This window comes from Callorhinchus milii, unplaced genomic scaffold, assembly GCF_018977255.1.
Source record: "Callorhinchus milii isolate IMCB2004 unplaced genomic scaffold, IMCB_Cmil_1.0 Scaffold2, whole genome shotgun sequence".
NCBI lineage: Eukaryota > Metazoa > Chordata > Chondrichthyes > Chimaeriformes > Callorhinchidae > Callorhinchus > Callorhinchus milii.
Genome location: NW_024704743.1, coordinates 55,404,463 through 55,427,144, shown reverse-complemented (window position 1 = coordinate 55,427,144; position 22,682 = coordinate 55,404,463). Strand labels below are relative to the sequence as shown.

The window sequence follows — 22,682 nt, the reverse complement described above, 5'->3', positions numbered from 1 at the left end:
ATACATTTTTTGATAATGTCTTATTACTTTGAAACCTCTAAAAACATTTAATAATGATCATCTGGGGTAGGGATTGTCTTTGGAGGCAAATATGTATTTATTATTTTGGTCACCTGGATGTCTAATATATACGGAAACCCATCACCGTACTTAAGAGTATCAAAACCAACTGAGTTCCGTGCATTCCACTGCGTGGAAATTCCAGAGATATTTGTTGGAATGGAATGCACATTCTCCTTGGAGGGAAGCATCCTGCTTACCTAGTTCCAGAGAGTACTAGGCGCAGGTTGGCAAAAGCCAATGTGTGTGTTGGGGTACTGCTGGAATTTAACCAGTTAAAACCACGTAGCTTGCCGCTGAAAATGGCAAGCTTTCCTGCTTGTCCAGCTTGGACAACCCTGCCTTTTAGGCCTTTATCTTGTAGGATTAATGGGAGCTGAGTGGGAAGAGTCCCTGCTCCTAATTGACTGGTCTGTCATTCTAAGTCCCGGTGTGCCAGGCTCGCTGTGCTGTCAACAGCACTGCCCCGGACTACTGCGGCCCCGCCTGGCTCAGGAACTAGATTATCAAGATCATCACAGGCTTGAAGCTGACTTTCCGTTGCCAAATATGTCACTTTGGAGCGAGTTCAGCTTATCCCCCACCCACCTGAAGGACATCCAAGAAAAAGGGTTTTGAGCCCTCACGAGGTGGATGGCCTAAATTTTTGCCTTCATCGTTTATGAATAGGCAAGCACAAACCATAAAATGCATGAAAATGCATGTTTGGAATATAATAATTATAATTCTTGCATTTGATTTAGCGCTTTTCATGTCTTCTAGACGTCTCAAAGCGCTTCACAGAATATACTGTAAAGTGTATATTTGTGGACGAAAAGCGGCAGCCAATTGCGCACAGCAATTACATGTTTACAGAAATTACATGTTTATTCTGAGAGTTGGGGCCATTATGCAAGAAGAAAGTGGCTGGCAAAAAGTTTACAGTTGGCTAAATCTCAGCAGTCCTATTCTATGATTTATACAGGTGGAGTGCGAATTGGTACAGTGTTCATGTATAGAACTTCAAGTTCTGAAGATTAAACGGCAGCTCTGATCTCACTCTTTTCCACACTCATGACTAAATCCGCATACCAAGCTTTGTATGCAAAACACCTACCTTCAGAATTTAAAAAACAACCACGGGGAATACATTTCTTACTGACTCAATCATATTGCAAAAATTGTTCTTCATAGCATTTGTTTTTTTTTGCACTAATCTGCTGCATTGGGAAAATGATCACCATAATAGAACCTGTTTATTGGGGTCCAAGTTTGTAGTTGCTTGTTGAGGTATACTGTATGTTGAAATGTATCGATTTGGAGAAGTTCCAGGTTACATAAGGTAGATTAAGTATGTGTTTTTAAAAGAGAAACAATTTAGAGAATGGTTTACACATTTAAAACAAAGTCTTCACATTCTGGAGAATATTAGCCACAGGTTGATGAGAGCCAAGACTTGAGGACCCCAGAGAGTGTGTTGGGGTATAGCTCAAACCTACATAGCTTGCCATTGAAAGCACAATGCCACTGCTTGCGCAACAAGGACCTGCTCAGACATGCGTCACTATCCGTTAAGTGAGTATTCCACCTAATGGAGGAGTGGATCTTGAGCAGCATCTTCTTACCAATTAAGGTTAATACTAGACCCTGGATTATGAGCGTGTGTTCACAAGCACAGACTTTACATATCCTTTCAAAAGCTGCCATAGCCAGCCTCAGAGATTCCTCCTCATTTATTCACCAGTCATCTGCCTTGAAGATGATGGGAGGGCCTATACAGCATAACTTGTGTAGACCCAGTCACCATGATATTCTAGAGATCCAATCCCATTTATGTTACATGTGGAGGATATGTACCAAATCCAACGTTTAAATGAACTAAATAAGATGAATAGTGAAGTCACAGATTGTCAGATAAGCATTGGATCCAGTGTTCACACGTAGTGGTAAATGGGATCTACAGTGTAGATAAAGAAAATTGAAATTCAGAATAGTTAGGAAAATGCAGTACAGGTAAAATTGAGATATTTAATTGACACAGGTGACAACAAAATGTAGTGACACATCATAAGGCTTGATATTGTTTCCCGAGTATTTGAAAAAAGCTCAGCAATCATTCCTGCAGGTGTAGTTGTAAGCATTTAATTAGTTTTCTTCAATCTGCCAATGCCAGAGGGATGTCTGTTTAATGTGCAATTTTCTGTGGTGGATGGGTAAATGGTTGTAAACAGTAGCATCTTTTACCAAGGCCACAAGAGAATGAAGTGGTTTGTAAATTTGTGTCTCTTGATTATTGTCTCAGGGACTGAACAGTGTAGTTCATGATGCAAAACCCAAACCTGGATGCTCGAGCACAGAAGGCAGAAACCCAGGCTCACAATTCACTGCCATTTGTGGCTCGAGCACCTCCGCACCTACCATCTCTCCCTTTCACAGGCCCAAACTGACTTTTACTCCAAAGTCATCCTGAAGGCAAACAACAATCCAAAAACACTTGTTTTCCACCATCCATCACCTCCTGCGTGCAACCCCTCAAGCCCCCTCTATCCTCACATCAAGCGCCAAGCGCGAAGAGGTCCTAAACTCCTTTGCCTCAAAAATTGAGAACATCCCCATGGCTGCATCGTCCTCCCCCACCCCCATCCCCTTCCACCCCATCCAGACCATCCATACCGCCTTCTCCCTCCGCCATGGCTCCTGCCACTCCCCCCTCTTTACACTCCTTTGCCCCATTTCTCCCTCCTCCCTCTCAACCAACTGTTACCTTGAACCCCTCCCCGCCCAGCTGCTGGTCACTCAACGCCCCCTCCTCTCCCCCCTGGTGGCTGACACGGTCAACCAGTCTCTCTCCTCAGGCTCTGTTCCACTCTCCCTGAAAACCGCTGTTATCACACCCGTTCTCAAAATACCCACCCTCGATCCCTCGAATCTCGCACACTATCGTCTCATCTCCAGCCTACCCTTCCTTGCTAAAGTCCTGGAACGCATTGTTGCAGGTCAACTTCAGTCACACTTCTCTCTCCACTCCCGCCTCAAGCCCCTGCAGTCTGGTTTTTGCCCTGCCCACAGCACAGAGACAGCCCTTGCCAAAGTCACAAACAACGTCCTCTCTATCTGTGACCAGGGCTTCCTCTGTCTCCTCGTCCTCCTCGATCTCTCTGCCATGTTCAAAATGGTTGACTATGCCATCCTACTCCATCGGCTCTCCTCCCTCATCTACTTTGGCTGTTTGTGGGACATTGCTATGCGCAATTGGCTGCTGCATTCGCCCACAAATATACAGTCAATTCACTTTACAGTATATTCTGTGAAGCACTTTGGGACGTCTAGAAGACGTGAAAAGCAAGGATTATTATTACTTTAGTGGGACTGCACTCGCATAGTTCGAGTCCTACTTAACCAACCGCCTCCATTTCATCATTTCTCCTCCCGCCCCAGCCCGGTCACCTGCAGGGTACCCCAGGGTTCCATCCTTGGCCCTCTTCATTTCCTTATCTATATGCTTCCTCTGGGAATGTCACCCACAGTAAATTTCCACATGCATGTGGATAACACACATATCTACTTTGCCTCCTCCAGTACCAACTCCATGGAGGTTTGGTCCCAGAATTCAGATAAAACAACAAATTACATTATGTACAATAATATTAATTATTATTATTAACACGGTGTACAATAACATTAATACAAATCAAGAGGTGATATTTTGGCTTTGTATGCCAGGATTTACTTTTGTATTTTGCGGGTTATTTTGTCATTGTTTGGTCATTTGCCTATCAAATTCAATTTGATTATTTACTGAGGTAAGCAAACCTACAATACAGTAGTTTGGCCTTTTATTGCCCTTGCCTCTGCAGTAATGAGGTCACCCTATACTAGATCAAGTGAATTCAATTGTTGGCCAGTCATCAAATGTAAGTAACCTTTAAAAGTGCACTATATTCATGAAAGTGCTGGACAATTCATTTTCATCAGTGCAGACACACAATTAAATAATGTGAATCAAATTGCCTTATCCTGCATTACATGCAGAAAACAACACATAGCTCTTATATCCCTCCTATCCAACCGCAAAAGCTTGTAAAAACCCATTTTCACAAAAAGGCTACTTTGAATTATGGTAATACATTTTTGAACAAATTCAGTAAATTTGATTCACAAAATGGGAGTAAATCACAACCTATGTTAATTTTAGAAAGAGAAACAACAACTTTGAAACCTATGGACACAAAGCTAAGGACCGTAAGCACAAGGAAGATTTGTTTCATTTTCGTTGTGCTGAAAGTTTCTTTAGTTAACAGTATTTTAACATTTTAATATAGTTTTTTTATTTTGCTTTTTGCAATGTGCAATAAGTATCTTTTTAATTAACTTGTATTGCTGAATCCTGAATCTTTTTCAATTTAATAATACAAGTAGGATTGAAAGCAGCACTGTGTAACACAAGTTAGCTAACTATTGCAGTATATTTCATGATCAGAGAAAGAGGAAGGTTGTATCTCAGCAACAATGGAATAGTTGAATTTATTTTGACCCTGAAAATGTTTGAGTAAAGAAAGTATTAGCATTTGCAGACTGCTCACTTTTGCACTATAGTGGAATCAGGTTAGTTATATATATATATATAGAGAGAGAGAGAGAGAGATAGAGAGAATAATTTGTACAAAAATACCATGTTTCTTAGCCAGAATTTCTTTGTGAAAGCTATTACAAAAGTATAAATTGTATCGAAAAACTTTCCAAAGTTTGTGTTGGATTTTTCGCCAGTTATGAATGTTCCAGTAAATATTGCAATTGAATGTAAAACAGTGACTATGGTAGAAACCTGATAAACTGGTTGAATACAGTATGGTGCATGGCCTGGGAGAATTTGAAGAGGGGCTAAATTAACTTATAACAATAGGGAGAGAGTGACCACTTCTTTCAATCAAATCAGCAAAAAAGATACTGATTAACATTTTACTTCTGTTTTTGTTTTGCTTCTTCAATGTTTTTGTTTTAACAGTACTAATCACATCATCAGGGAATTGTCTTGGGAAGACCTATTAAAGCTAATGCATATCAGTATAGAAAGACAGATGAAATGTGATTATCGAAGCATAAAGCTTGCAAAGTAGTTTAGGCAGATTTGTCAGATCAAAATGTGATTTTAACTAGTGATTAAATTTGGATTGGAATAACTACATTCAACATTTTACACTGAAGGACTAATCCTTGACACCATCAATTAAAGTACAATACAATTTACATTTATATAACGCCTTTCACATCAAGAGAATGTCTCAAACCATTTTACAAACCTGGGTGGGAACCCAAGCTGGGGGTGCGAGCCAAGGGAGGTGGGGATGGGAAAGGTGACTGAAAGCACGGTCAAAGAGGTGTGTTTTGAAAAGTGCCTTGAACAGGATAGGGAAGGATCAAGTCAGAGTGGACTCCGAAGTAGAATTCCAGAGAGCAGGGGCAGAATGGCTGAAAGCTCACTCACTTATGGTGGGGCGGATAGGGTGGGGGACATGAAGCAGGCAAGCAGGCCGATGTTCACTGAAGTAGTTAAGAAGCAGTTTAACCAATAAGAAATTTAATTATGTACCTGCAATTTTCCACAGCATTCCAGAATTAAGTCAGGGTTATTGATGTCCATTCATATTATTTTTTTGTAGCATCTTGTGCCAGAAGCAGTCTTGCTACTCAGATTACAAACATCTTGGAATACTATAGCTCAGTGATTAGAGCATTCGCCTCGCAAGTGAGAGACCTGGGTTTGATTCCCTCAGGGCAAAATGTTGGGCAAGTTGTCTTACTCCACACACCTCTGCTTACCTAGCAGTAAGAAGGAACCCGTTGGTTGGCGGATTACATTTCTGGGGGTAATAATTCCTTCAAAAAAAAGAATAAGTTGGTCACTTCAATCCACGACTGTTTGTGGGACACTGCTGTGTGCAATTGGCTGCCGCGTTTCGCCCACAAATATAGTCAATTCACTTTACAGTCTATTCTGTGAAGCGCTTTGAGATGTGAAAAGACGTGAAAATCGCTGTATCAAATGCAAGGATTACTGTTATTATCTTGATGGATTTTTGGGACGGGGGGTAGCTGCAGGTGCTGCACAAGACTATAGGTGGAAAAATGGATCATGGGGAGGAATCTTTTATAGGAGATAAGATCAGGATTGTTACAACAAAGCCTGGGAAAGAAGCCATATCTGTTTTTAATTAAATATTTATTGGTCAGTTTGAGGTAGTGGAAAATTTAAGGTACTTGAGAACCAGCACTCACAATGTTAGTTAATTTGATACTGTGATACAATTAGAAATAAGAGATGCTAACGTGAATATATATATCCTTTCTAGTTTATAGAAAAGCAGATTCTAGAGTTGCAAAGAATTATGGAATGAAAATGCCAAATGGAAATAGAGGGATACTTTCACGAAGGTCCAATTTAAATATATGCCATATAATCTAGAAAGTTAAAACCTATGTGTAAATGGAAGTGAAATGATCAACTCGTTACCACCTTCCTCGTGGGGGAGATTCGGAGGGTCTCATTGTAGCTGAACTGGCTCCAAGGTGGAATGTCAGAATCAAGCGAACCTTATGTGGCAGTCTCAGGCGGGTCTGTAGTACTCTAGAGCACTGCTGATGATAGCCCAGCTAGCCCCTTTAAAGAAATTAAACTAGAAATTGGGTGAGCTAAACCTATAATCAACAGGAAATCCAAGGGTAGTCCCAAGTGAATGAAATATGGCTAATGGTCCAATTTATGAAAAGGATCAGTAATAAAGTCCTGGGAATTTATAGACATGATGGTTAACCTATATAGTGGGAAGGAAAACAACGGAATCTATTCTTCGAGCATTCAATGAAAGTTCAGGCAAGCAACAGGAAATCTCTAGTGATTAAGAAAGTTGATGTAAATTGGATAATAACTTATTTAAGTAATAGGAAGCAAATGATAATGAACAATAATGTGATGATTCTAGTTGACGGCTGTGACAGTAGATGTCAGGGAACCATACAAGGACATCTGCTGTTTTACAATATCTATGAATAATCTTGCTGGAAATATGGGATGCATTCAGTTGTGTGGAAGAGCAGAATACTTTGAGTTACGGAATAAATTTAGAAAGCTCTAGAGACTGAGTTTAAAAAGTAATAATATTAATCTTTTTTATACAATTTGAATTCAGTTGGATGCTAAAATGTCCCTGCTTCATTATTTTGGGTTACAATAACAGAATATCTTAAATATTAAATTGGGGAAACGGGGAGTTGTAGAGATTAATGCATTGAAACTAGAGTTTGAATCCACACCAGCTGGTCTCTATTCTATGGCTCTAAATAGCTTTTATTGCTTGTTCCTGGTTCCCTGTGCTTTATTCATTGTTATTTTGTTCAATTATATCTAATTGTTCACTCAGTCCATGGCTGTTTGTGGGACATTGTACAAATTGTACTGCTGTGTGTGCATACACACAGTCACACCACTTTACAGTATATCCTGTATCTCACTTTGAGATGTCTCAGTGACGTGATAGGGCACTATATCAAATGCAAGGATTATTAAGAATTGATAGCTCTTTTTAATTTAAATATCTCTAAGAAAGTGACCTAATATTGCTTACATACAATGTAAATTGGGTTTTAGGTTTCTTTAGATTTCATTACTGGGGATTTACGACTGTTAAATCTGGGGATTTCTTGACTGGTTAAATGGCCTACTCCTTTTCCTATGTTGCCAAGTGAAATGAGTCACGACTGAAGTAAACGTGTTGTTTACTTAAGTAAATGCTGTTTTGATGTTATCTCTTTGGTTGAAATAAAACTGTTTTGTGACTATTCTTTTACTACCCATTCCAGTATAATTTGGGTGTCAGTGCCAGTACATGAACTCATTCTGTAGTACGTGGAACAATGTTTCTTTCCCTCTTCCCCTCTCCCAGTTCATTGAGTGAATGCACAGAATTGTGTAACACTGAGGAAGATGAATCAAAAGCTCAGTGATTATATTCTTTGATATTCACCAGCTGGTAGGAGATTATTCAAGGAAGACCTTGGAGGTCTTGTTTCTTTAAACCCTGGCCATGGACAACATTGTGTGCCCTGGATCTGGTCTGGAAGATAGTGGCAATCGCTTGCACACTTTATGTATAGCACTGTCGCTCACAATATGTGTTGGAAGGATTTCTTGGTACTTGCTATCCATTCAGGGAGTTTTGACCATGTTTCTTTGCTGCCTGAATGATGACCAGCTTTGAGAGGGAAGAGGGGGATAGAGCGAAGAGAGGGTATGAAAATTGTGGAGTCCAATAGCATAATGGTTAGCGCGCTCGCCTCACAAGCGAGAGGACCTGTCTTCGATTATCAGGGGAGCAAAATCTCAGGCAGAAAGTAGGAACCCAGTCGCTTGTTGGTGGGCGGGCCAATTTCCACAGGTAATAATCTCTCCAATAAATAAATAAAAATTGGTCCTTCAATCCATGACTGCTTGTGGGACACTGCTGTGCGCAGTGTTTCGCCAACAAATACACAGCCACTGCACTTTATAATATATTCTGTGAAGTGCTTTGAAATGTCTCGAAAACATGATAAGGTGCTATATCAAATGCAAGGATTATATTATATTGTAAAGGTTTATGGATTGAGATGACGACGTGTCTGGTGAAGAGAGAGTGGAGCTGAGTTAATTCCCTTTGGTAGACTCGGTGATGTAATATTGGTTCAGCTTCGTAGTCAACTATGTTTGTAATGGCAATTTACAAGGTTTTAGCTGGATAAAGTCCAACAGTACCCTAACACACACTCTGGGTCCCCAGGGCCTTGGTTCTTGCTAACCTGCCTACTAATACTCTCTAGGATTAGGTAAGCAGGATACTTCCCTATGGGGAGGAAGGGTGGAGGAGAGTGTGCCTTCCAATCCAGACATGTGTAGGTGGACATGTGTAGAACTATCTGGTTTGGATACTCTTAAGCGGGTGATGGGTTTTCTCATGTATCAGACGCTCAGCTGACTAAAAAAAGAATTGTTAGCTGTTTACATAATAATGCTGTACGCAACATCCTGGTCATCTGAAGCCTCAGTCTAGAGATGAAGTATTACATGACGTTATTCGGTACCTTTTTGTACTCCATCTCTTGTGGTAAACAAGATAACAATGCTTTTCTTCATCAGGTCAAAGCAGCACTGCCTTGAACACTGATATTAATGTTTCGAGGAGTGACAGTGATTATTTCTATGATTGCAGAATCAATGCACAATGGAAATTTTTGTTAGGAACATTTTCAGAGCTTTTGATCAGATTTTAAGCATTTCCATCTTTACACATTATCCAAAATACAAAAGATTCTGTATGGTGATTTGGAGGATTTTTCTTTGCAATATTAGTCCAGTAATAGCAGACATTATATTGTACGACAAGTATATTTAACAATCTGCATCTCAGCTGAACCATTTGTATTTTCTGCTCATTTGTATTTATTATTCAACATGATATAGGAAGTCTGAATGTTAACTAAATGTAGGAAATGGATTTGCCAAGGGTTTGGTCACTGTCCATGAATGTTTTTTATTTGAATTTGAATCTAGTCCAGGCTGACACCTTGGGACATCCTCTTGATATGAAAGGCACTATATAAATGCAAAAAAATGTTATCAGCCTGGCTCAGTTGGTAGCACTCTTACCTCCAAGTCAGAGCCTCTGGGTTCAAGTCCACATCACGACTTTGTATAGCCTTGGTGCAGTTTTAGGGGTATCTTTTGGATGAGACGTTAAACCAAGGTTCTGACTGCCTGTTAAAATGGACATTAAAGATCTCATGGTACTGTTCAAAAAGAGGACACTGTTTCCCGCAGTGTCCTTGGCCAATAATCCCTCTAATAAAATTGGATTTTGTGGCTGTTTTGTAGAATGTTGCTGCGCGTAATATATTTATTGAGTTTCCCCTCTTTCTCTGATGAACAGCCCCAACAATTAATACTTAACATTTCAATCGTGACTGAACCATAAACATGGCAAAATCAAACTTCTAACTGAAACCAAGCTTTGTATATTTAGGCATTTAAATTGTTTCTTAGTTAAATAGTTGTTTGCATACAAAACGGTCTGGAATGCACTGCCTGAAAGAGTAGTGGAAGCAGATTCAATAATAGCTTCCAAAAGGAAATTAGATTGGCACTTAAAAAGGAAGAATTTGCAGGCCTATGGGGTAAGAGCGGGCGAGTGGGTAGCTCTTTCAAAGATCCGGGACAGGCACGATGGGCTGAATGGCCTCCTTCTGTGCCTTAAAATTCTATGAAAACATTTCAACAACTTCATTCATATAATGGCGGGGCGAAATGTTGGGCAAGTTTCCTTACTCCACACGTCTTTGTTTACCTAGCAGTAAGTAAGAACCCAGTTGTTAGTTGATTGGCGGATCGCTTTTCCGGGGATAATAACCCTAAACAATATTAATAATTTGGTCACTCAATCCACGGCTGTTTGTGGGACACTGCTGTACGCAATTGGCTTCTGCGTTTCGCCCACAAATATACAGTCAATTCACTTTACAGTATATTCTGTGAAGCGCTTTGAGGGTCTGGAAGATGTGAAAAACGCTATATCAAATGCAAGGATTATTATTATATATACTGTAGTGCCCTTCACAAAGAGTGTCTTGGAGCGCATTACAGTGGCGAGGATTGGACTGTAAATGGGAGTAAGGGGAGATGACTGTGGTGAGTGGCAGGGAAGGTGTAAGTTTTATTGTAGAATTATTAGTTCTGTATTCACAGCATCTTACTTTTTAAATTTTATTTGTTTTAATATCTCGTTTAAATAGTTTTGTCTCCAGTCCATAGGCCTATTATTTTATCTGAATCAATTTTAAAAGACTATTTATTCTGATCTAACTTCTTTGGCACTTTGGCTTGAAGCTGCTTCACAAGATCACCCTTCCTTAAATTAGAGTAAAATTTCAGGTGGGGGAAGAGAAGAGAGATTTAGTACTGTGCCACGATTATATTGGAGGAGTTTCATCTGCTGGTCATGAGGTAAATATTTGCAAGAAGCCATTGGCAACAGTGGATTATGAACCTGCATCTTTGTAACATTTGAGATATATTTCTGTTTTGAAATACTGTTGGCAGCAATGATGTATGGTGGCCGACTTTTATACCTAAACTTTCTAATTTTAAATACTAATTCATTTTTGTACATGATGTGAATGTTCAAGTGTGTCGGGGCTGAGAAAGTTTTAATAACTTTTTTTGAATCTGCAAAGCATGTAACCTGCAGATGCTTTCTGTTTTGGGGAACTTGTATAGCTTCAGTAGTTTGTCAATTGAAGATGTAATGACCGGTTTTCTAGACAAATGTGGTAACCATTTTGTGGACAGCAAGGTTTATAATCTTACATGCGAGAGGATGTCTGAAAGCTCTTCACAGGATATACTGCAAAGTGAAGTAGCTGTACCGTGAGCAAACATGGCAACTAATTTGCACAACGCAGTGCCCAACAAATAGCCATGAGGTGAATGACATTTTGATTTGGGAGATTGTTGGCCGGGAGACTGGGAGAAACTCGCTTCTCTTTTCAAATAGTGCCATGGAATTTTTAGCATCCACCTCAGCAGGCAGATGGGGCCGTGGTTTAACATCTCATCCCACCGTTCAATGATTGTGCACAATGGTGAGGGACAAGGGAGAAAGAGATGTAGCGTTTTGTGACTGTAATTGCTTTTTTTTTTAAAAAACACAACTTAAGTACCAAACTCTGTCTATATTTTGCACCAAACTCACAATAATGCAGAGCAGATTGAATGAATGGCCCAATTGCTTTTGAACTGTGCATTCTGATTGCCCAAGAAATTCTAAACTATTCCATCTTTTTGTTTTGCAGATGGTCAGCCTGCTGCTGATCGGGATTGCAGCATGGGGTAAAACCTTTGGACTTGTTACAAGCTTTTCTGTGGTGGCAGGAGTGATCGGAGTGGGAATCTTCCTGTTCCTCATTGCATTGATTGGATTGCTTGGAGCTATTAAGCACCACCAGGTGCTGCTCTTTTTTGTATCCTTTAAACGGGCATTGAGTCATTAACTGTTCATAAATTTTATCTGATTTACTGATTTGAGAAATACAGATGGTTCAAACATGTACCCCCTAGACTGCTAGCAGATAAATCTACAGGGAATCTTGCCACTTTGTGCCCACTAGTCCTATACATATTAAAGCACTGTAGCTAAACTGAGAATAAATACCAGTTACGTTATGGCAATAAGCTAATCAAACAACAGGATTGCCAAATGCATAACAGCGACTACCTGATCATATGTGGTAAGGTCATCACAATTGGTCAAGCTACAGATCTTCAGTCTTGAGGGGAGAAGTCTTAGATGGTATCTTATTAGAGGTATACATATTTTTGAATGGGATTGAGAAAGTAAACCCAGAACTTTCAGATGTATTGAGACAACAGAACAAGAGAATACAGGTTAATGGCAATTTCAGGGCAGACTCCAGTGAACTTATATGATGCATCATAATGTCCTCACATTTTGACTTTGCATGGCTTTCACGTGATGGAACATCTATTACGTGCTTCAAACTTTAATTAAGCCTTGTACAAGTAAGATAGGTAGAACTCCCCTAGTGTGAGAACATTGTCTTCAAAAATAATTAGAAGCTAATATATCTGCTGGATGTAATTTAAGGAATTGTTTTTGTTAACCACCATGTTTCAGAAATTGGAAATCATAATTTAAATTGAAAATGATTGTGAATGTTCAAAAGGCTTGTCCTCGTGACTGAATTGATACATTGTTGTGTATTTTGAGAAGAGAGACTGGTATCTTTGTCATTGTGTGCATTAGTTCTGACTGTTAAAGAGGTGGTGAATATTGTGTTTAATATTTTATTAGTGGTTAATTATTTATTTAAACATTTGGTCTGTAGCAACATCTTACAATAAACTAAGGAAAATTACAAGTAATTAATCTAGTCAATGATTTATACTCTAATATTGCTGTGTATCACATATAGTAAGTTTTACCCTTTTCTTCCTTGACTATTTCCCTTTAGTATATGATCATTTTGTTTTTGTTGTTTGTGGTGCAATTCTCTATCTCTTGTGCTAGCCTGGCCCTCAACCAACATCAACAGGTAAAAAAAGAGAATGTTCATCATTCTGCACTTAAAATGTTCTTCACTTTTTTCTGATTGATAAATGTTTTGATGCAGCTGCTCAGCTCATATATGCGTATGTATCTGGGTTGGTCACTGGGTGGCTATTATTTAAATGACACAAATCCTGGTCTTCCTGCAAACCATTGAGTTACACAGGTAGTACTCTTCAGTCTTGTTAACTATTAACTAATGATATAGTACATGTTAACTGCCCCTATCTTGGGGGAGGAGGCGGATGTTGCAAGATTAACAGCGTGGTGAATCTTATCTTTGTTTTTCCATCCAAACATGAAGTGTAGTCCTGGGCACTTGATACTTTGGTGCAACTGCGGAAGATGGGAAGTGCAATACACAACATGCCTGAGGCAAATGCCATTTTCATGCCTTTCAAAATTTTGAAGCCCCAATAAAATGTGTTATCAGAGGTATTTTATAGAGACAAAAGTGCAAAAGCTTGCTGAGTTACAACATATCCAGAGTGACAAGTTATCAGAGGATAACTAGTCACCTTATGGGAAATAACTAAGATATTGAGTGCGTGATGAGTTATGTGAGGTATCCAGGGCAAGTTTCACTCTATGTAGTTTACAGTATGACAGGACTTGGAAGAGCAGACCAGTTACTGGGGGCATGGAATCCTCCCACACAGCTCCTATTATCCTTGCAAGCCAAAGCCCTAACGGGTAGGATGGACCTAGCTGGACAAGTAGTGAGAAAACTTGACAGACAGTGCTATCAATGGCAAGGTATGCGGTTTTAGCTGACTAAATTCCAGCAGTATCCCAACGCATTCTCTGGGGCCCCCAAGCTTTGGTTTCTACCAAAGTGCACCTTGCTTTCCAGAATTAGGTAAGCAGGATGTGTCCTTCCAGGGAGAGAGTTGCTTTTATTCTGACAATCTATCTCTGGGAATTCCATGTGTAGGTGGGATGCATGGAATTCTTAGTTTGGATGCTTTTAAACACGGTGGTGGTTTTCCGCATGTGTCAGATAACTGGCTGAGCAAAAAAAAATTAGTAAATACAGTGTACACAACTTCTTATTTTTTTATTTACAATAATTAAATGTGAGAAAGTGTACAACTGCAGTGCTTGCAGAATGCTGATGAGAAATGCAAAGCAATACTGTTTTTTGACCAGAATAATCTGCTGGAGGTGGGATGGAATAAATCGTTTGAAACCAGAATGGACGTGGAAGAATACTTCAACTGCTGCGGATTTAACACGAATATGGAGAATAATGGAACCTGCAAAGCAGTAAGTAGAATTGATCTGTAATGGTCAGGTATTAGAGGATACAGATGAATGACAGAGGGACTATGATGCAATGTCACTTGCTGTTTCCTATCTTTTGGAGAAGGAGGAAAAGGCTGAAATTTAAGATGCCAAGAAAACAACTATTTTATCTTATTAGTATCATGGGATCTGACAGATTAATCTAGCCCCAGTTATCTTGATGGGTTCGTGTGTAGGATGAACATTTGGTGTATTTGGTCCCTTTTCCCTTCCCTTTTCAAATAGTCCCATGGGATCTTGATTGCATAATAAAATGTTGGTAGAGAAAACTAGGTCAATGTTAAATTTACTGCATCCAAGGACTACTTTAACTTTAAAAATAAATGTATATATTATTGCAGACCATTTTATAGAACAAATATATTATCCCTCTATTGTGGTGGAGTCACTTGAATAAAAAATAGACATTCTGGACCTATGGTCTTATCTGAAGGACCGCACCTCTGACAATGCAGCACTCCCTCAATGCTGCAATGGACCATATGCTCCTAAGTTCCTGACACGGGACTTGAACCCACAACCTTTTGACCCAGAGACAAGAGTACTACCAACTTTCAATTCTGCTGGTCGTTCTTCAAATAGTGTCTCATGCTGGAAGGGGAGATTATAATGTGGAACAAATAATCATCCTGTTTTTTTCTTTGTTTAGCGCTGCATCGAAAGCGATAACTGTCCAACGTGTGGGCCGATCCTAAAAATGCACGCCGGGGAAGTCCTGAGATATGTTGGTGGTATTGGACTTTTCTTTAGCTTCACTGAGGTCAGTAAACTTATCAAAAAAAATAAGCAGCTGTATTGCCAGGAATGGTGATAACATATATTTTAGACAACTAAAATCCTAATTTTAGAAAAATAATGATACGCTAGGCTAACCTTTCTGTTGCATTAATGATGCTTGTTGCGATGAGGTCTGCACAGTTTGCAAGTTTGTGAACTTTGTTGTAATAATCCTTGCATTTGATATAGTGCCTTGTTATCCTGGTAATATAATAATAATCCTTGCATTTGATATAGCGCTCTTTCACGTCTTCTCGACATCTCAGTATGTCTCAAAGTGCTTCACAATTCACTGTGAAATGCAGTAACTGTATATTGTGTAGTCAAACACTACAGTCGATTTGTACACACAATGCCCCACAAACAGAAAGGGATTGAATGATCAGTTTTATTTGGGAGACTGCCAGGATAGCAAAAAAAACTCTTCCCTTTTCAAATAGTCCCATGGGATCTTGACTGCATAATAAAATGTTGGTAGAGAAAACTAGGTCAATGTTAAATTTACTGCATCCAAGGACTACTTTTACTTTAAAAATAAACTATTTTGAAAATTGGTGGATAACTTTGAAAACTGGATATTGGGAACATTTTTTATCCAATTTGATTACTGTTGAGGGAGATGGATGATTCTAACATAGATCTAGTCCAAGTTATGAAAGGAATACATGCCAACATCTTGCACTTTACAAAGCACTCACAATGAGGTTCTTGCCTGAATGTACAACGACAACAACAAGATTCCATTTATAGAGCGCCTTTCACGTCGGGAGGACATCCCAAGGCGCTGTACAGTTGGGTCATGACCCGAGCAGGGGGGAAATGGTCAGGGTGAGGGGAGGGAGCGAGGAGGGGGTAGAGAGTCGAGAGGGGAGCTGAAGGCACGGTCAAAAAGAAAGGTCTTGAGACCAACCTTGAAGGAGGAAAGGGAGGAGGCGGCGAAGGCACTGGGGGATAGAGTTCCAGAGCCTGGGGGCTGAGAGGCTGAAGGCCCGGCCACCAATGGTAGGGAGGTTGGGGCGGGAGATGTGGAGCAGATCGGAGCCAGAGGAACGGAGGGTACGGGCAGGTAAGTAGGGGGATAGTAGGTCGGAGAGGTAGGAGGGAGCGAGGCCATGAATGGCCTTGTAGGTGAGGATGAGGATCTTGAATTCGATCCTCTGGGGGATGGGGAGCCAGTGGAGGCGAGCGAGGGTGGGAGTGATGTGGTCGCGAAGCCTGGTGCGGGACAGTACACGAGCTGCAGAGTTCTGAATGACCTGCAGCTTGTGGAGGGAGGTGCCGGGAAGGCCGGCGAGGAGAGAGTTCCCATAGTCCAGCCTTGAGGTGATAAAGGCGTGGACCAGAGTTTCAGCCGCGTGAGGGGTGAGGTAGTGCCGTAGTCTGGCGATATTCCGGAGGTGATGGAAGGCGGTGCCAGTTGTGGCGCGGATATGAGGAAGAAAGGACAGCTCAGGGTCGAAGAGAACGCCGAGGTTCCTGACTGGCTTTGAGAGGTGTAGAGTGCAGCCTCGGATGCTGATGCTGTCAGCGCCTGAGGTGCGGAGGCGCTGACGTGAGCCAATCAGGAGGGCCTCAGTTTTTCGCACGTTGAGCTGAAGAAAGTTGTCTCTCGTCCAGGACTCGATGTCGGACAGGCAGCTGTCAGGACATCGGTGGTCGTGGAGTTGAGGGTAGAGGAGGAAAGGTAGAGTTGGGTGTCATCCGCATACATGTGGAAGTTAACCCCATGTCTGCGGATGATGTCACCAAGGGGGAGCATATAGAGGGTGAAGAGGAGGGGACCGAGGACAGAGCCCTGAGGGACACCGCACGAGACAGTGTGGGGGCTGGAGGAGAAGCCGTTTGTGGAAACAAAGTGGAGACGGTGGGAGAGATACGACCTAAACCACTCAAGGACAGGGCCTTGAAGGTTGAGGTGGGAGGACAAGCGATGGAGGAGGATAGCGTGGTCGACCGTATCGAATGCTCCGATAGGTCGAGGAGGCAGAGGGAGCCCTGGTCGCAGATGGTCAGGATGTCATTGGTGACCTTGACCAGGGGCAGCACGGAAACCCGACTGAAGGGGTTCGAATAATGCATGGGTGGAGAGGAAAGAGCGCAGCTGGGAGGTGACAACTCTTTCAAGGACCTTGGACAGGAAGGGGACGTTGAAGATGGGCCGGTAGCTTGATAGCTGCGACGCATCAAGGAAGGGTTTTTTCAAGGTGGGAGTGATGGTGGCAGTTTTTAAGGGAATGGGAACAGAGCCAGAGGAGAGCGACAGATTGACGATGTCTGTGATATGTGGGGCACGGAGGTGGAGCTGAGAGATAAGGAGTGGAGTGGGGATGGGGTCAAGGGAGCAGGTGGTGGGTTTCAGAGATAGGATGAGTTTGGTGACAGAAGGTGGGGAAACGGGTACGAAAGTGTGTAGGGGAGGATGGGTAGGAGTCGGAGTGTGGGACGGAGGGGGTGGGGTGTGGGTGGATGTTGGAGGGGAAGTGACCACGGAGCGGATTCCCTTGATTTATTTTGTTAGCCATGTTTGACCTCCGTTCACTAAGTAATTAAGTAGGTTATGTAACATGCGTTCATAATGACATTTAAAAGCTAATTGGATAGAGGTTTTAAAAGGAACAATATGGAAAGATATGGGAATTGGGATTAAAGTAGGGCAAAACTGGCACAAACAAAATTTGATGAACTAAATAACTTCCTATATTGATTTTCTATGATATGTTTGGGTTATCTGATCATTACTTCAACCACCTAAAGAATTTGAATGATGTATTGTGTTGGTGCTTGTGCATTTGTTATATTCAAAATGATGTTACTCTTTTGTGAAGGTATTTATAATTTGCATGACTTGTGGTAGCATTCAGGAGTCTTGTAGCTCCACTGATGGGAAGCAGGAGCTGCAGGAGTCCTGTAGCTCAGTGGTTAGAGTACTTGCCTCGCAAGTGAGAGACGTGGGTTTGATTCCCGGCAACTTTGCAAAATAAAGGTAACATATTACCCACAAAGATATACAGTTTCTCCCACAAAGGTATACAGTCAATTCATTTTACAGTATATTCTGTGAAGCGCTTTGAGACATCTAGAAGACTTTAAAAGCGCTATATCAAATGCAAGGATTATTATTATTTATATACCAATTAAATAGATTTTTCTCCAAATTGATATGAAAGTGACCAAGTGAATAATGCACATAGTATGTCATATATAAATGGAAATTCTCTTGAACAAGATCTTTAAATTTTAGATAATATTTATGGTTTGTTTGTTCCAGCAAGATTCTTCCAGTTAAGCCTTATAAACATTTTAATATCTTCCAGATCTTGGGTGTATGGTTAACGCACCGATACAGAAACCAGAAGGATCCCCGAGCTAATCCAAGTGCTTTTCTCTAAGGGAAAACGTCAGAAATGTCATGCTACTGAAATACTGCACCACTGTATTTTTTTTAAAAAAGGCCACCATTTTTGTTGCTGCTTCCTGTATTGCCTTTTTGCAAAATTTGCCCTTCACCCGGGAGATGGGTTCCCTTTCAGTTATTAGTGTCTGTTGTAATAATACTGAAAACCAATCTAGGTTGATTATCCGAGAGCATTCCAGAATTATGGTGAACACACTGCTGACCACTGTCCCTGTAGTTTGATCCTATTTGCAGGTGTTCATTTAATACAGAAGGCTTCTGTAACAGTTGCCTTTCAAAACTACCTGTTGCTAAACTCCTGAATCCATATGCACTGATGACATTGAATATTACCTATGAAGAAAGTGATGTAATTAACCACTCCACCTTACCATGTTTTATGCTCCGATTACGCCCTTGAGAGTTCTGTGCTTTACCATGACATGACTAAGGTTTTTAGAGATTGTCTTAGTTGTGTTTAATTGAGAGATAATCACAAATAATATTGGAATATGAATGTATGGAAACACTAATGTCATGTTATTTTTGGTCAGTCGGGTGTCTGACACATGCGGAAACCCACTATGCTTAAGGGTATCCAAACCAAACTGAGCATTGCGTGCATCCCACCTACGCATGGACATTCCAGAGATATTTATTGGAAAATATTGCGGGAAGCTATTTGACCTTGTTTTTAGCTCTGGAGCGATTCTGTGCAGGAAACTATTCATATTTCTTAGTATAAGTATTGTTGCTGAGGCTCAGGAGACCTCTGTACACGTGTAACTAAGCAATGCACAGAGATCCACTAACTGACACTAACTTCTAATGAATATTTTTTGAGAGTAGTTGAATAAAATTGTATCACCTGATTTATACCTCAGCAGTGTCCTGGTGAAACTATTTTCTCGAGTGATCTCAGCAGCTGGACTCCGGCACAAATCATTTTGCGATTGGGATTCTCAAACCCAATTTATACTTTTGTTTTATTCAGCAAGTCACAAATTGCCATACTAATATTTAAGAATTTCCACATAGATATCTTGGTTGTCTGTGGTTTTTTAAAACACCTTTTCAGATTGAGCATTTTTTGGTTTAGACAAAATTTTAAATTGTACAGCCAACCTTTGTGGATGTGTTGAGCAGTACCAGTCTGAAGAGAAACGTAGCTCTGCTTCATGATATTGAGATCTTAAATATGATTTTTTCATGGAATATTGCTTTCCTTTATAAACTCTTGACTGTACATAACTACAAGTTCATCTAGCTTATTTTGAAAAAGTTTCTATGTTTCCATTGCACCTGTGAATCTAACTAATGAGCCGTTCTGTTTAGAACAGTGGTGGACTTGTGATCAATGTTCAAATGTAATTGCTTGAAGTTTTTTTTTCTCTTTGAAGTTTGGTGGCATTGCTTTGAAACATGGTCTTTCAGTTCTGATTGTTTAAAATAAAGTTTAGTAAGACCTTTTTTGGGTTTGATGCACATTGTGTACGTTGAAAATGCAGTTTTAACTGGAAGAAAGTTGCACTGTATTTTGCTTGATATTTGGTTCCCTCTGCATACAGTTGAAGAATTTCATGGCTTTCAATGTTTTGAAAATGTAGCTGACAGTACTGGACCTCCATTGTGCACACTTCTCATGGCTGAACTGCATTCAGAATTGTCACGGCAGCAGTCGGTCATTACAAAACACTGAAGTGAAAAAAGTTGTGAAAAAAATGAATAACACATTTACGGAGAAATTGCAAATAAGATTGCTGTTGTATTGATGGGATTTGTAAAATTTAAGAGACTAATAAATTCTGTTTTCCAACCATTAAAGCTTCACTCTTATTATGGGTGGGTGAATTGAATGATGTCTTGTTTTCTTTGAACCTTGCACCTTAGAATCCATTAAGTTTATTCCTGCAGTTTAAATTGTTTTGAGATTATTTTTGTATGAATACAATGAAAATGCCCGCTTATTTTTTACTTATTTTTAAAAAGAGCGAAATGCAATTATTGTAAATTACAATTTGTTTTTGTACTGGGGTTTTTCAGGTGGCGAGATACTATCCTGTGAAGGGTGCTATATAAAATGCATTTTGTGACATAATACTTTGATAATAAGTGTTAAACAAGATATATATTTATATATGTTTATATATATTTTCGGTAAAATGTCTCAAAGCCTTCACACATCTGACTGAAAGCCCGCGCTGAGGAGAAGGGGGCAAGGTGGCTGAAAGCACAGTCAAAGAGATGGGTCTTGAGGTGGATTTTGATGTAGGGAGGTGGGAAGTCAGAGAATGTGTAGAATGTCTAAATGCTTGCCCACTAATGGTCGGGTGGATTGTACAGTGGGAACATGAAGTAGATTGGTGTTTAATAAGTAGAGGGAGCAGACAGGGCAGTAATAGCCACAGGAAGTAGCTGAAGTAGGGTGGGGAAAGCCATGGAAGGATAATAATAATAATTCTTGCATTTGATATTGCGCTTTATCACATTGTTGAGGTGTCTCAAAGTGCTTCACAGGATATATTATGAAGCGGCTTGACTGTATATTTTGTGGGTGAAGCATGGCAACCAGTTGCACACAGCAAAGTCACGCAAGCAGCCATGGAGTGAGTGACCAATTTTATTTGGGGTATTGTTGGCCAGGACACTAGAAGATATTCCATTCACTTTTCAAATAGTGCCATGCGATCTTTTACATCCACCAGAACAGGCAGATGGGATATTGGTTTAACGTCTTATCTGAAGGACAATGAAACACACCCCCAGCACTGCACTGCAGTGCCATCTTTGACTATGTGATCCCATGTCCCGATCTGGAGCTTGAACCCACAACCTTCTGACTCAGAGAGGAGAGTGCTATCACTGTGCCAGGCTGACACAGTATCTAAAAGTAAGGAGAAGAATTCGATCCACTGGGAGCTGTGGAGCTGAGCGAAGACGAAGGTGATGAAGCCTGGCGAGGAGAGGACGCGGTCTGCAGCAAGGTAGTAAATTTGACTTCTATATGTGATAGCAGGAAAATACATGCGCATTGAAAAACTGCAAGGTTAGTACTTGAAAGATAAGTGCTTCTTCCCACCAGGCAATCTGTTTTAACAAACCACCCTGTCTTGTTGAGAATAGATTAAGATACAGTGGTTTTCTGCCACTTGTCTCCCTGCTGTTTCACAGGCAGAACACATTGATGACATGAAAAAGTCTGATTTCCAACATGTTATAAATATGTTTTTAAAAACTGCAGGGAATGCAGTTTGACGAGGTGGTAGATTCCTATATCAAACTCTTGAATGAATGGAGGTTAGCATGTTCTAGGCCTTTAACATGCACAGAGTACTGGAATTCTGTATAGGTCATAAATAGGTAAAAGTGATACCTTGATGTACAAGTGATGTACAAGTTTGATGGTGGCCTCTTTAGACAAGAAAAAGGTGAGAATTATTGGTGGGGGGTTTGGAATCAGGGACGGTGAAGGGCAGAGAGTGTAGGAGGGTGTCGGAAGGCACGGTCGAAGAGGAGGGTCTTGAGACGTGCCTTGGAGGCAAAGAAGGGAGCGAGGGAAGGGAATGTGGGATGGAGTTCCAGAGGATGGGGGCAGAGTGGCTGAAGGCCCGACCGCCGGGCCGGGCGGGGGACATGGAGCAGGCCGGAGCCTGCTGAGCGAACAGGTTGATAAGAGTTTAGCAGGTCGGAGAGGTAGGGGGGGCAAGACCATGGAGGGCCTTGAATATGAGGACAAGAATTTTGAACTCGATCCTCTGAGGGATGGGGAGTCAGTGTAGTGGGCGAGGTTGGGTGTGATGGGGGTCACAGAGCCCGGAACAGGAGAGGACACGAGCTGCAGAGTTTTGGATGATCTGCAGCTTGTGGAGGGAAGAATTGGGAAGGTCGACATGCAGGTGCAAAAAAAAAATCCCACTAGACCTGGGCTACAATAATTAAATAAGGTCAAAACTAACCAAAATCAAGGTGGGATTTACCCTAGAATTCTGAAGAAAAATGAAGGAGAATGTGCTAGT

General features: G+C 40.8%; 1 protein-coding gene across 1 annotated transcript in view; it reads left to right on the top strand.

Annotated features, from left to right (window-relative positions):
* The window catches only part of tspan13a (tetraspanin 13a), a 29,571-nt gene extending 9,086 nt beyond the window's left edge, over positions 1-20,485 (top strand). Inside the window, exons 2-6 of the mRNA XM_042332317.1 lie at positions 11,917-12,084; positions 13,096-13,176; positions 14,340-14,456; positions 15,145-15,255; positions 18,587-20,485. Of these exons, the coding sequence (XP_042188251.1) occupies positions 11,917-12,084; positions 13,096-13,176; positions 14,340-14,456; positions 15,145-15,255; positions 18,587-18,661 (552 nt within the window). The 3' untranslated portion in view covers positions 18,662-20,485. The remainder of the gene's footprint in view (positions 1-11,916; positions 12,085-13,095; positions 13,177-14,339; positions 14,457-15,144; positions 15,256-18,586) is intronic.
* The last annotated feature ends 2,197 nt before the right edge of the window (positions 20,486-22,682 follow it).